The sequence below is a fragment of the Ictidomys tridecemlineatus genome, chromosome 7, assembly GCF_052094955.1.
Source record: "Ictidomys tridecemlineatus isolate mIctTri1 chromosome 7, mIctTri1.hap1, whole genome shotgun sequence".
NCBI classification, from domain to species: Eukaryota; Metazoa; Chordata; class Mammalia; order Rodentia; family Sciuridae; genus Ictidomys; species Ictidomys tridecemlineatus.
Window position 1 is genome coordinate 18,911,377 of NC_135483.1, and position 15,539 is coordinate 18,926,915.

A 15,539-nucleotide genomic window follows, 5' to 3' on the forward strand; every position below is an offset into this window, starting at 1 on the left:
ATTTAATAAAAAAAGAGCAATCCTTCACCAAATCTCCAAGATATGCTTCACAAAGGCAGCTACTTTTAACTCTTTTAGCTGTTCCTCTTGCTTTACCTTCATGTTTCCACTTAATATACTTATGCTACAACTCCGTGATTAAGTAATTTAAGACAGTGACAATTAACAGCCATGGATCCCAGTCTTACATACCACCTTCTCAATAACAGCTATATCACCATTTTTGATTGGCAAAAAGACAGTGTCTGCCTCATTATATCTAGGTAAATGCTGTTCAGTCCTGAGGTAATTAATGTATTATGGTTTAAGATCTCCTCATTCAACATCCTACTTTTCCTGTAGTGAGACTTCCTGCTTAATTTTCTCTCTTAAATTTTCCATGTATATAATTCTGCACATTTCCCTCTCTCTCACAATGAACTAACTAAATGTACGGCAAAATTTTTTAAAAACACTGAAGTGTACTTGGTAATGTCTTGGTTCTTTTTTTATTTTAATTTACTTTTTTAAATGTAGACCTTTCTACCACAGCCTGCTCTAATTTGGTCTAGTTGCTCCCTAGGCCTGGTCCTATTAGGATCTGTCTTCCCCACTTGGTGTTTTTGTTTTATTTCTTCATTCAGCTTCCTGTCTGCTGAACTCATCTTCTAGAAGATTTCTCAAGCGGGTAAAATAATTTTTTTTATTTCTTTATTTTAGAATTCCACGTTTTGAAGTATCTTTACTAAATTGAATTTTAGTAGGTAAATCATTTTCCCTCAGAATTTGAAAGTACTTTTATACCATATTTTAGCCTACAATGTTACTGTGGAGAAATCCAATGCCATTCTGATTCTTTTTATGTACACTATAAGTAAACTTTTCTGTAAACCATTTAGTAAATGTTCTCTTTATGCTAAGAGGTATGAAATTCCATGATTCCACATAACATGACTTGTTGTAGAACTTTCATTTATTGGGGAAGCCATGCTGAGTCCCCTTCCCAGCAGGAGACTTGAGTCCTTCAGTGCTTGGCTATCTTTTTGACAATTTTCTCTCTTTAGTTTCTATTTTTGCAACTAATTAGCACATTGGATTTTCTGGATTAATTCTCTAATATTCTTTTAATATTTTTTGCTTTTGGTTCTACATTCTGGTAATTTTTTTAATTTCAACTGTTCATTTTGTCTATTAAATTGATTTTGTTACAATTTTTTAAATTTTAAGGAGCTTTCATGTTCTGTGCATTTTTTGGAAGCAGCATCGATGTTTTAGCTTGGGAATACAATGACCTGATTTCTTTTTTTTTTAAAGAGAGTGAGAGAGGAGAAGAGAGAGAGAGAGAGAGAGAGAGAATTTTTAATATTTACTTTTTAGTTCTCGGCGGACACAACATCTTTGTTGGTATGTGGTGCTGAGGTTCGAACCCGGGCAGCACGCATGCCAGGCGAGTGCGTTACTGCTTGAGCCACATCCCCAGCCCGACCTGATTTCTACTAGAACTAAAATTTTATGAAGACTTCTCCCACTTTCTGTTCCTTCAGAGTTCCCTTTACTCCTTTGTATTTCGGCATCATTTGTGTTAGAAGCTTTCTGGAAAGTCTGCTAACCCTTGAATGTCCAGTCATAATAAAAAGAGACACTAAAAATATGAAAGACCTATCTGTGCAGAGCTTGCTCATTTATGGCTTTACATAAATAGGTGACAAAGTGGGCAGTTGGCTTATTCACTGCAGCCATCAATATTTCTTCTGGAGACCATTTCTTACACTGTCACAGAGGTCACAGTAGAGAACTATTACCATTGTGGGAGAAGGGCATGTGGGGCACTTTGAAAGTTTCCCAGTCTACTTTGTAGATCTTTATTTAATTCCTCTTGTTTCCACCTGGCACTCTGCCTCTGCTTTTCATAATACCTGGCTTTATAATTCTGGAGTCCCTCAAAGAGTTTGCCTACTAATCTGGCATCATTCCCACTGGCATTTCACAGGGTAGTCATTTAGGTGGTAACTTCTTTCACTCTGCTATCTGCCTCCATGCTCTTTTTCTTATTCAACAATGTACATTTCAATAGGTGTTTTTTTTTTTTTCTTATCCCTTCACCTCATTTTTTTTTTGTCGGAATAATGTTTTGCTTGGGAAATTATAAAAAAGACAGACATTGAATACAATGGGTCAATGTGCAATTTGAACTAGAAATCTACACATAACTGTTGTTCAAGTTTGAAACTCAAAAGATTGGAGGTAATCTAATACCATCAAAGTTTAGAAAAGTTGTTAGACTAACTTGCCTAATATTTTACAACCAGTTGATATGGAATCCAAAATTAGAAATGAGTAGTTTTGATATTCAGTCCAGTAGCCTTTTCACCACATATTGCAATGAAATTACTAATTAAACTGATTAATTAACTACTAAGTAATGTTTGAAGTTCCAACTTAAGAAAAAGACTTGTTAGGGAAAACACTTGTTAGGGAGAACTCCAGTTAAAATGTAGCTTTCTATGTATGAAGATAAAATCAAATCAATCAAATATAAAATATTTTGCTTCAATTTTGGTATTTCCATTTAAAGAAAAATCTGCCAACAAATTAGATGTTATCAGTATAAAAAATACTCATTTAAACATTTTTTTTTTTTTTTACATCAAACAGGAACATAGAACACAAACTAAACTTTGCTATTAGTAGAGAAGACATTGTACCTTTAGATAGACCTTGGAGATTTCAAAGAGGCGCTGGCTGCATGCAGTGAAGCACTCATGAGCCTCTGTGATCCGGTGTTTCTTCAGGGTTTCAGTTACTACTTCTTTCAGTATCTTAAAAGAATATAACATACAACCAATATTCTTAGAAAAGGTTCAATCATCCTAACTTTAGTATCCAATCATAAATGAATTGTGAACTAGACAATCAACTGACTATGCTAAAGATATATAAGGTTATTAAAACAAAAAAGAAATGAAAAGATATCAATAAAATGTACATGGTCACATCTGTGACAGGATTAATATCTTAATAGGAAGCAATTAGAGTATCTTAAAAAAGGATTTCAAATCAAGAGCCCTTAATTGAAACCTGAGAATAACAGTTATACACCAGAGCAATATATAGATTTGTACTTATTTATTATTACGGAAAATTTTGAACACAGAGAGTTGAGAAAGTATTTTATAACATATTCCTATCTTGATACTCTATCAAGGAGCTTCAAGGATGACCACTTTGTGGCGAATTTTGTTTCATTTATGCTCTCATTTGCTTTCCCATCATTTTTCTTGTACTGAGTTCTTTTAAAGTAAATTCTAGACATTATGCCATTTCATTCACAAAATTTTCAGACATACATTTTGAAATATTCAAATAAAGAAAGTTATTTTCATGTAGAACTAAGAAAGATGGGAAAAAGTCTTTACCCGTGTATGTTTCTGTGATCTTGATTCCTTAGTATACTTTGATGTCTTCGACGCATGCACGTTTTTTGGAACAGAACTGGCCTTTGTAGTGACTTTTGGAGTTTCACAGGCAGGGACTGGAACCAGTGGACCAGTCATTGATGATGACCGCTCTGCCTGTGGCTTTCTGGATGTCACCACATGATGGTGATGGTTACTGCTGCCACTCATTTGAGAAAGAGAATCTGAACTTACAGACTTCACAAGTCTATAATGAGTGGAAAAACAAACAAACAAACAAAAAAACCCAAAAAACCAAGAACAGACTAAGTGAATCACAATGAACTCTATTTTTTTTGTCTTAAATGTTACAACTCTATCCATTCAAACCTACGATCAAGAAAAACAAACAGTATTTCTTACTACTCAGCCTTAAATAGGCAATCAATTTTGTATTATAACACTATCCTTTTACTTCTTCAAATGAGGGAATAAAACTGAAGGCAATGAATTTCAGCAAGTGGGAAAGCAACAAGCAATATTTTTATACTTTCCCTTTCCCCCTCTCCAATTTCCTCATTTATGACTTCATAAATCATCTTATAGCATGATAAGTGATTATCTTTATAGACTTAATACTCATCTATTAAGCATACATATTTTTATATTAAGAGAATTTTAACAAAAAAAACATAACCTGTATCATATTATATCTTTGAAACTGTGTGCAAAACAAATGTGTTAAATCCAAATAAGCTACAAAAGTGGTTCTTGATTCAATATTTCTATAATGTTTACACTTGCTTCCAGGAAGACTGAAATTTTTCTTTTTTCAAGATAGTCATGTAGCCTTCACTTTTGCTAGTAGGGAAAGCAACCAGAAGCCATAGGTTACTTTCTTTTCTGGAACACAAATCTTTTAATTAGACATAGTTCAGAAATAAGAAAGTTACAAAATATAGTAGCCCAAATGTTAAATGGGTTTACTTTTATCAGATATTAGAAAAAAAATCATGAATTTATAAAGTAGTTATAAAAATAATTTAGTTATTCCATATCAGAGAAATAATATTCTAACACTTTTACCTATTCAAAAGAAATTTGAAATTTTTGTCTTCATATATTTCATACTTTTTTGAAGACCTAACTACAATAAGAATTATAGTTTGCTTTAGGTACCAAATACCTAAATTTCAAAAAAAATTGTAGACATAAAAATGCAACAGAAATTAGTGTTTCATAAAATTCTAATTTCTGATCAAGTATTTGCACATTTTATTTAACTAGGAAATATAGTTCCTAAAAAAAGTTTCATATAATATACTAATTATGTGGTCTTCAAAGGTGTATTTCATAGGTAATAAGTAGTTTTAAAATGGTGCCTCGTGGACCTCTTGCTTAAGGGCCAACACAGGCAGGATTCAGTGGGGAGAGGGAAGAAGGAACTATTTGGGGCTGGAGCTTACATGTCCAAATACCCTCTTCAACAGAGCAGCTCAGCTGCTTAATCTATTAGGTGAGATCTCTAGTGTTCCATGGCTTAAAAACTTTACACTCTGTTGTGCTAATGGACTGTAAATTAGTACACACAGCAAGAAACAGTGTATTTCTTTCCAAGTCATTTCTTTTTATAACTTATAAGCAAAATCATAAACTGCTCAAAATAAAAACAAACTTTCTGGCATGAAGGAACTAATATAAAATCCAAGCAGAAAGCAACTTAAATATTATGAAAGACTAATATGAAAAGAAATGTTCCCTATAGTCTAAAGTACTTTCTCTCGAGATTATTTTTGTGCACTTAATATATCACCTTTTGGGGGGATGAAGGCAATTCAGATCTTGAGATCTCCGTTTCACCCGAGGTATCTCAGTTCGTAGTTCACTTTGCAAAGCTTCTCCATCAGGAACACTCCCAGGCTCTGACAGAACTGCAGGAGATGGAAGAGGGCTCAACACTGTAGGGACTGGAAAGCTTTCTCTGGTGCAGGTAGTTTGAGTTTCATAACGAATAAGACGAGACTGAAGTTCAGAAAATCCCCCATCTCTTTCTAAAGATTTTCGGTCATCTAAACAATATCTAAAACGAAGGAAAGATCATTAAAATCAAAGCATCCAAGAGAACAAAGGGCTTTTACTTTTCAAACAGAAAATATGGAGACATTTTCTTAAAGTTCTTAACTTTCTAATAACTGTTGGAAGGTTGAATGAATAGCTTACTTCCCCCACAAGTTCAGTATTTTTTCAAGCTGCTATATAAAAGGGCAAAAGATTTTAAAATGTGAATTACAATCTAACTTTTCTTTGACCGTGTTTCTGGGCAACAGATTAAGTTAATCCTCTGACTTAGTTTCAAAATAATACAGTTGCTGTTTTGATATTTTTTAAAACTCTAGCAACCTCTGATTTCTCAGCATGGCTGATATATAACAACATGAAATGCTGACTTCTGTTAGAAAGGGCAAGTTTATTTTCAACACAAAGATTAAATGGTATGAAGGCATTTTAAGATGGCTCACTAAATAGCTCAGAACATTTTGAATTTTTTCATTGAATCTTACCAACCTTACTGACAGATTTTCTTTCAAACACTTGGGTTGTCTATATCTGATTTCTAGCTAAATCTGACTCAGGGAACCAATGAAATGTTAGTTCAGCAAATGCTTCAGGACTCAAAGGAATTCATGTTGTTAAGCACAACAAATAAGCAATGAGGAAACTTTGCAATGCATATGACCTTGCAAAGTTCTTCACCTTCTCCCCTTTTTACAATTGCATCAAGGAAACACAGTGTCATGCATGCAATTGTAGGACTTAAAAAATTAATACCTTTCTCTGTTATCTGTCCTTTTCACCTGCGAAATTCTAAAATGTTCTCTAAAATCAGATTTTTGGAGTTCAATTCTCAAAGAGTGTATTATTACCAGAACATATGATTGCCTAGTGGAGTTTTTAAGAACTTTGTCTTTCCCTTTATGACACATATTTGATTTCTAAGAACACAGACCATGGAGCCTAATGCTTTGGATCTAAATCTGAGTTCCTCTAGTGAACTTAGATAAATTGAAGCAAAGTCCAAAGTCCTGACTAACTCCATCTTGTTTCTCTATAACCTGTTCTTTTCTGAGTTGAATTCTTCTCTTCAGTTTCTGTTAAATTCTAGGACCATAAATCTGATATATAAACATCATATGATGGAACTGATGAAACTGCCCTCAAAGCAGCAGCAATTTCCTTCGCTCTGCTAGAAGTGCACAACCAGGCTCAGGATAATGACCAACCAGATCGGGGCCTGACCAAGACTGCCAGCTGTACAGATCTTCTTACCTCTTGACTTTGCTCTTTTCCCCCTATATAACCTCAAAGCTCTTGCCAACATCTGAAGACAATTCTTATTTCTGTTTTTCTAATGTGGCCACACTAAGAATAAAGACTCCCTTTCCTATTTCACAATTGATTTTTGTTGGTTTGATTTTTTCCCCTTTGGGATGAGTGGCCAGGCCTGACATCTTGGGACACTGGTAACAAAATTGCTTAAGTTCAGTTACACTCCAACTGCCCAATCTGCAAAATGAGATTCATAGTATTTATCTGAAAGAGCAAATGTGAGCATTACTTGAATTGGTACATATGAACATTGAAGCCAGTGCCCATAAACACAAGCAAAGCAGACAATGTATGCAGCTACTGTTCCCATCAACATCACATTTATTTTCTACCATAGCAAATTTTATAGAACACTAATAATATGTAGTACAGCTAAAATTTAAACACAAGTTGGTGACTTTGGAGCTTGCCTTTAACCATTATACCATATCATTTCTTATGTAAAGTATAATGACCATCTCATTCAGTAGTCAACTCATAGCTGAACATTAGCATCATCTGAAGAGTCTTAAGAAATATGACATGTCCATCGTATTGGCACCAAAACAGAGATGAAGACCAATAGTACAAAATAAGAGACACAGAGACAAATACACAAAGTCAGCAGAAGAACCTACTTCCTCAACAAGATGCCTAAAGTGCAAGGAGTTAAAAATCAAGAATCAATAAACAATCAAGAAGATGGAGAGCCTACAGAATGGGAGAAAATCTTTGCCATCTACACCTTAGATAGAGCATTAATCTCCAGGATACAGAAAGAACTCAAAAAACCCTCACCCCCAAAAAACCCTAATAACCCAATCAAAAATGAGCAAAGGAACTGAACAGGCACTTCACAGAAGAAGAAATGCAATCGGTCAACAAATATATGAAAAAAATGTTCAACATCTAGCAATTAGAGAAATACAAATTAAAACTACACTGAGATTTCATCTCATGCCAGTCAGAATAGCAAGTGTAAAGAATAAAAGTACCAAGAAATGTTGGCGAGGATGTGGGGGAAAAGGTATGCTCATACAATGCTGGCAGAACTGCAAATTGATCCAATCACTATGGAAAGCAGTATGGCGATTCTTTAGAAAACTTGGAATGGAACCACCATCTGACCTAGTTATCCCACTCCCTGGTATAAACTCAAAGGACTTAAAATCAGCATACTACAATGACATAGTCATATCAATGTTTATAGCAGCTCAATTCACAAAAGTAGAGGTATGGAACCAATTGAGGTGTTCTTCAACAGATCAATAGATAAAGAAAATATGGTATATGTACACAATGGGATATTACTCAGCAATAAAGAACAAAATTATGGCATTTACCAGTAAATGTATGGAACTGGAGACTATTGTGCTAAGTGAAATGAGTCAATCCCAACAAACCAAAGGTCAAATGTTCTCTCCAATATGTGGATGCTAACACACACTAAATTGGTGGGAAAGAATAGAAATTCATTGGATTAGACAAAGGGGAATAAAGGGAAGCAAGAAAGATAGGAATAGGAAAAACAGTGGAATGAATTAGACGTAACTTTCCTATATTTATATATGAATACACAAACAGTGTACTGCCACATTATGTACAACCTACTGTCATGTATATCTAAAAAAAAAAAAAAGAAAGAAAGAAAGAAAGAAAAAGAAAAGAAATATTACATGCCCAGAGTTTCTGACTTAGAGTTGGTTTGGGTATGACTCAGTTACTGATTTAGGTGTTCTTTCCACACATAAAAAAGGGGGTTACTATGTAAGATGATGGGTGTTAATTTGCTTGACTACAGTAATCATGTCACTAGGCATATGCATACCAAAATATCATGTACATCTTAAAAACAATTTTTTACAAAGCTACTTAGGTGATGTTAAAGTATAGTTAAGAATGAAACATCTCTGATTTAACCTAATAGCTTACTTTAGACAAAATGTTAATTAGTGGGTCTCTCAATTCTCTAATATTCTTTCTCTGGGTTGTTGTTTAGTAAAATGTACTTCATTAAAAATCGGTAGCAACCATAAAAAATACTGATGCATTCTACTTCTGTCTTGGGAAATCTAGAGTAAAATTAAGAAACATGAACTGTAAAAAAAATTCTAGTCAAAAGGCAACATAATGCCTGATTAGCTTGTAAGCAAATTATTTTGAAAGAAAATGGTAGATATTTTGATTCTAAGAATATGTTTTTGTATCCAACTATTTAGTTTCTAAGATGTAGATATATTTCTTCTAGTTTTCTTTTTTTTTTTTTTTGCTTTGGGTTTTTTTTTTTTTTTTTTTTTTGGTACTGGGAATTGACCCAGGTGTGCTTTATCACTGAACTACTCCCCCTTTTTATTTTTTTATTTTGAGACAGGTTCTGGCTAAGTTGTTGAGGCTGGCCTCAAATTTGTTATCTTCCTGCCTCAGCCTCCAGAGTCTCTGGGATTATAGGCATGTGCCACCACGAGCAGCTTCCCATTGTTTCTTTTTTTTTTTTTTTAGTTACAGATGAAGACAATACCTTTATTTAAATTATTTAGTTCTATGTGGTGCTGAGGATTGAACCCAGTGCCTCACACATGCTGGGCAAGTGCTCCACCACTGAGCTACATCCCCAACCCCCAACTGTTTCTTGATCATAGATGTTCATAATATCATTCCTTCAAATGTATTACATACACTGTACATTTTAACTTTAGTCGACACATAAAATATCCATGATTATACTACAATTTACTATAGAAACAAAATTACTTTTTAAATCAGAAAGGAAAAAAGAGAGTAGTGAGGTATATATTTGATATTAGTGAAATAAATATATATTGTTGAAAATTATAATTTCATATTTTATTACCAAAGAATAACCAAATGCTTTATAGGTCCTAACAGAGAAAAAATAAGTTTCATAAGATGAAACTAATTTTATTTTATAACTAAGAAATAGATAAAATATGTTTACTACATACAAGGCAATAACAATGGAGACAGGAGAGACTTGTCAAATCTCCTAGAATAGATGAATGAAATTACAGAGAAACAAGAGGTTGATGTGCGAAAGAACGTCACATTACCACAGCAGAGTTTAATCTGTTGTTTAACAAAACAGCATTTTTTACAATCAACATAATTTACCCTATAGGACCAGTTAGATAAACAACAATCAATCAAGTTAACCGTAGCTATACTTCTCCTTGCATGAAGAAACATTGATTTGTACACCTACACAGTTAAGAAGGTTTCTTTTAAATTAAAAAAAATTTTTAAACAAATATTCCTTTATGTTAAGTAGAGGAAAAGCTTAGGGGTTCTAAAGACCCATTATAACACAGGAAGAAAGAACTTTAAAATTCCATTTGAGTTGTTTCAATCTATAATCTATGTTGAACATAAAAAGGCCTTCATTCAATATACCCAAATCTTCTAGGGAAATATATTTCTGAATTCATGGTGCTCATCTCCTACAACTGTTTTGTCCTATCTAAATGTCTCCAGCTTAGTGAACATAAATTTACAGCAAAGAAATCTAAGTCACAGCTAGATCTGTTTGTTTATGGAGGTACACAGGTAGTAAAGAGGAGACCTACCTACTCCTTGATAATGCATCAGAGTCTTAAGATATTGTGTACATAAATTAATAAAGCTGTGCAAATTTAGATTCATCAAGTAGTGTTCAAGTAAGCTTTTAATATTTTAATAAATGAACACGAAGAACATATCTTTTATAAATTCTAAAAATTTGTGTACCATTGTATTTTTCTTTTTTATAATGTATTTTTTTTGGTTGTTGATAGACTTTATTTATTTATATACAGTGCTGAGAATTGAACCCAGTGCCTCACACATGCCAGGCAAGTGCGCTACCGTTGAGCCCCAGCCCCATCATTAGTATTTTTCTATGATTAAACTAAGAATAACAGGAAAAAGTAGGGAGATGAGACTTAAGATAAATAAAATTAAATTACAGAATTTGGGGAAACATAATCTAAAATATGGTTATGTGATGGATACTTTAAACTGAAGAGTTAAGTAAAAAGGTGTCCTAAAGTATTTTGAGTATGTGGTAAAGAAAATGTTAGTGAGAGAAATTGTTTTTCATCATAATGATATAAAATGCTTATTGTTTCAACTTTAATATTCAAGTTATATACAAAATACCTAAAAATCCTACTTAAGTTCCTTTATTAGATTACAAAGCCCTAAAATTATCAAACAAATGGGGGAAATTCTGCTTTATATGTCATGTAATAAGAATTTAAAAAATTTTTAAAAGCAAGAAAAAGCAGAAAATCAAATTGAGAATATGTGGAACAATTTTTCATATCAGAGAGTCAATAACATTTTTATATGAAGACATTAAAAAATAGGGAAGGGACAGGGCATAGGATTAGAAATGACGGTGGAATGTGATGGACATTATTATCCAAAGTATATGTATGAAGGCACGAATTGGTGTGAATATACTTTGTATACAACCAGAGATACTAAAAATTGTGCTCCATATGTGTAACATGAATTGTAATGCATTCAGCTGTCATATATAAAGAAAATATTAATGAAAAAAAAATATATTGACTGAAGCATATCCTTTCACTAGGGAAATGAAAGCCAAACAAATAAAAGAGATGTTTCTGAAAGCTAGTACTAGAGGTAGGTAGTAACAAAGGAAAAAAATTGTTGGTTCTCATTATCAAATTTTCTATAATGTTTAATAACTTGTTTTTCATAAAATCAAAAAGAGAGAACAAAAGAATATATCCTATTAATCAGAGTTTTATGTAGTAGAACAAAGAAGCTCCTAGTTTAATCTGATTAAGGTAAATATAGTACAAATAAAATGTGAACTTTGAATTCAATGCACAAAAGGCTATATAGCTAAGAATATAATTTAACTAAAAGATTTATCAAAATTTAGAGCTATTTGGGAACCTATTAATGTGAGAGAATGACCATCCTCTAGTGGAGTCCTTTCCTTTCATCACTATTAGAAATAAAAAGTTGCAACAATGGCATCTTATTTTTTGTGATTGAGTAGTTGTCTTTGAATTGTCTATCATTTAAAACACAATTTTAAATCCAAAATCCTTATCTGAACCACTTAGATTCAAATTAGCTTTTCATATAAGACTTTCAGAAATGATTCATTATTGGATGCTGTACTTCCTATTGCTCATTTCAAAGTCCTCAAATTCTGATTTCAACTGGGTTTTTTCCCCCCACACAGATGTTTAATGTTGTATGCATCAACATTTTGTTCCTTGTTACTGTTGAGTAGTATTATTTTATTTTATATATGAGTTTATTTATCTGTTCTCCTAAGTCATTTCCCATTTTGAGCTATAAATAAAATTACTCTGTACATTCTTATACAAGTCTTTTTATGGAGACAAGCTTTCATTTCTCTTGGGAAAATACCCTGTAGTGGAATTGTTGGGCTATAGGACATGAGCATGGCTAGTTTTATAAGGACTTGTTACCTCCTTTCTAAGCAGACAAATCATTTTACACACCAACATCAATGTATGAAAGTTCTGTTGCACACACTTGCAAATATTTATCAGTCTTTAATTTGAGCCATTTTAGTGGATGGAAAGAATTTCATTTTATGAAATTTATTCAAGTCCCTAAAAATATTACTTCCAACATTCCTCATTTTAAATAACACTGTGAACAATACCATTAGATAATAACTCTGTGTATGTCAACAATGTTTCCAGTAAGCTAAATTAATCAATCAGATGTTAGAAACATTTGTATGACTTTTAAAATTATGAGCTACCCTCCAGAAAGCTGCAGTGATTTATATCCCTCTGAGCTAGGTTGTTCACGCACCTTCACCACAATACCACTCAGAATAATGGGATTATGTTTAAATCACATATAGCAATGTTATGAGTGAAGTGTTCTCACTGTTGTTCCAATTTAAATTTTTTTTGATTAGTGAAGAAAAACGTCTTCGTGTATACTGGGTATTTGCATTTCTTGTTTCTGTGGTTTCCTCCCTCCTTCCCTTCTTTCTGTACTGGAGATTGAACCCAGTGGTACTAAATCACTGAACTACACCCCTCCTGCCCCTTTCTATTTTTTATTTTGAGACAAGGTCTCAATAAGTTGCTTAGGGTCTTGTTAAATGCTGAGGATGATCTTGAACTTGTGATCCTCCTGCCTCAGCCTTTGGAGTCACAGGAATTACAAGCATACACCACTGTGCCCAGCTTCATTTCTTCTTTGATAAACAAGAGGGTTTCAAGATTTTGCTAACTCTTCCACAGTGTATTCATCTTATATTCTTACTGACTTATAAGCATTTTTTAATTTTAAAGAAAATTTATCTCTTCTTTACAGTGAAAATATTTTCCTTAGCTTAACCTTTACTTTTGGTTGATTACTGATTTAATTATTTTAAAATAGAAACCTATCACTCTTTTCTTTTTTTGGTTCTCCCTTTGTTAGAATAAGAAAAAAAAAAAGGTCATTATTCCACTTATGTTTCTTAAATAACTTTTACATTTGTATTCTTCTTCCTATTTCAATGGCTTCAGAGTATTTTAGTCCCTTAACTTCTCTTGCTTGAAGTATTTTAATTCAAGGTAATAAAAGGCAATGGGAGTCCCTTCAATGGCATAAACCAAGCACATCATTTCAGGTGTTTAAAAACAATTTTTTAATCACCTCAAAAATAAGCATCAGAGCTAGACATGAGGGTATACATCTGTAATCTCAGTGACTCGGGAGGTTGAGCAGGAAGATTGCAAGTTTGAGGCTAGCTCCAGCAACTTATAGAGAACCTGTCTCAAAATGAAAGGGAACTTGGGATGTAGCTAGTGGTAAAGGATACCTGGGTTCAATCCTGTTACCAAAACAAACAAACAAACAAAAAAAACAATTTCTCTGGCATGTCAACAATGTTCTTCATATTTATTACAACAGTAGTACTTATTAGAAGTAGTTGTACAACACTGCTACTTCTGCTTCCTAGAATCTGTAACACTATGAATACCTATGAATAAGCAAGCTTTCTACTAATATAATTGATGGAAAATTAACATAAAAGCAATAATTTGCTTTAAAACTATGAAACATTTCAATCACCAAGATCTTGAAAATTCATGGTAAAATATAAAATCTTCCATTTCCTGTCCCTGTGAAACTGGTAGATATGCACATAACCCCCAAAACCAATACATCAAGCAAGAGAATCATCAAAATGGTCAATTAAAATTCTAAAAAGCTAATATAATTAACATGTTAAAAACAGAAACACATTTCAACGAACAGCTTCTAAGCAATTACAACATAATTAGAGACCAGGCAACATTGATGAGACCCACAGTGCAAATACACATGAATAATGTAGACACAAAAATATTTTTGATTAAAATATTTAATAACTAATAAGAGGATACTTAAATGATGTTAAACTGGTTAATCATCAAATAGCATTTTTCAACAGGAGACAAACTGTTCGTGTATGTACAGCTCCCCCAACACATTTTTTTTTCTTTTTTTGAGGTTTTTAACATATTTTTTTCTTTGGCTCTGTCTCAATTTATATTGTTTTATTATAGTCACCCTTCACATTCACATAAAAGACACTAGTTAACAATATGTAGGAGAGTAAAATGTAAATATAAACTTACTCAATTCCATGATAATGACATACTGAGGCTTTTTCAAAAGGTAAGACCTGAAGTTTCCGAGGACTAAGTTCTGGTGTCAAAACAAAACTCTTTTCCCTGAAATAAAACAGTTTGCATTTGTATTTAAGATAGGGTAGTGGCAGAAAAAATGTACTGTCCTTCCTATATAAATTAGAATGTACTGATTAATATAGGGAATACTCTGAGGTTGCTTTTATTATTCCTTTTTCCTTTATATTTAATACCACAAAAGTGTAGGACATTTGGCTAAGGTAAAAGGTGAGGAGGATTAAGGCTAAATGATAAATGCAGGAAGTATACTTGTAAATATCATGTAAGTAGCATAGGGCATTAATTAATTAAGGAAATGCAAGGCAATAGTATCTAAAAATGATTTTTGGAAACTGTAAGTTTATAACTTACCCCTTTTGAATCTGTAAAGGCTGAAGATCTCCCACTGGCAATCCATCTGAGGTGAAGTATTTCAGCAATTCTTTAGCATCCAATAATGTGATTGAATCCCGTGGACCTTCTTTGTGGCCCAGCAACTGTTCTGATGAACGAGGTAATGAACCAGTTCTGGAAAAATAATGTTACACACATTTATTAAAGGTGTATTTGAATTCACCATAGTCAGGAAAAGGTGATATAAGCATAAACCAGAGAAATACACTAAGAAAATTAAAGAATCACTTTTAGGGAAGACCATAAAGTAAAATATTTGTAAATCACTTCATTTTAAACTACATTTTTTAAAAATATGTAGGTTACATTGAAAATTTCAGTTCCCATGTCAAAAATTCAAATACTTAAATGAACATAATTATGTTATTTATAAAAGATTGTATATTCATTATTCAGTAGTGTGAAGTTTCCAATTCTATAAATTTTAAATCCAAACTCCTGTATATTCTGAAAATCCATAAAATTATAAATTTCTAAAGGCAAGAATTGAACGTTCCAATTTTCTATGAACTTGAAAGATTACTTAAAGCACAACCATGAAATGAGACAGTAATAGGAATTTTCTCCAAGGTCTCCTCTAGCCAGGATTATGACATTATGAATATACTACTGAATCATTATTACATCTGAAATATGAACAGGACTTTATACTTTTCAAACCACTTTACATATAATAACAAATTCTCTTGAAAAAGATGGA

The 15,539-nt window shown here is 32.7% G+C and overlaps 1 protein-coding gene across 1 annotated transcript in view; it reads right to left on the reverse strand.

Moving 5' to 3' along the window:
* Mtbp (MDM2 binding protein) overlaps positions 1–15,539 on the reverse strand; it is a 73,660-nt gene that overhangs the window by 1,423 nt on the left and 56,698 nt on the right. The window contains exons 16-20 of the mRNA XM_005316198.5: positions 14,798–14,953; positions 14,375–14,470; positions 5,188–5,454; positions 3,396–3,642; positions 2,685–2,798 (exon numbers count right to left, since the gene is read on the reverse strand). Of these exons, the coding sequence (XP_005316255.1) occupies positions 2,685–2,798; positions 3,396–3,642; positions 5,188–5,454; positions 14,375–14,470; positions 14,798–14,953 (880 nt within the window). The remainder of the gene's footprint in view (positions 1–2,684; positions 2,799–3,395; positions 3,643–5,187; positions 5,455–14,374; positions 14,471–14,797; positions 14,954–15,539) is intronic.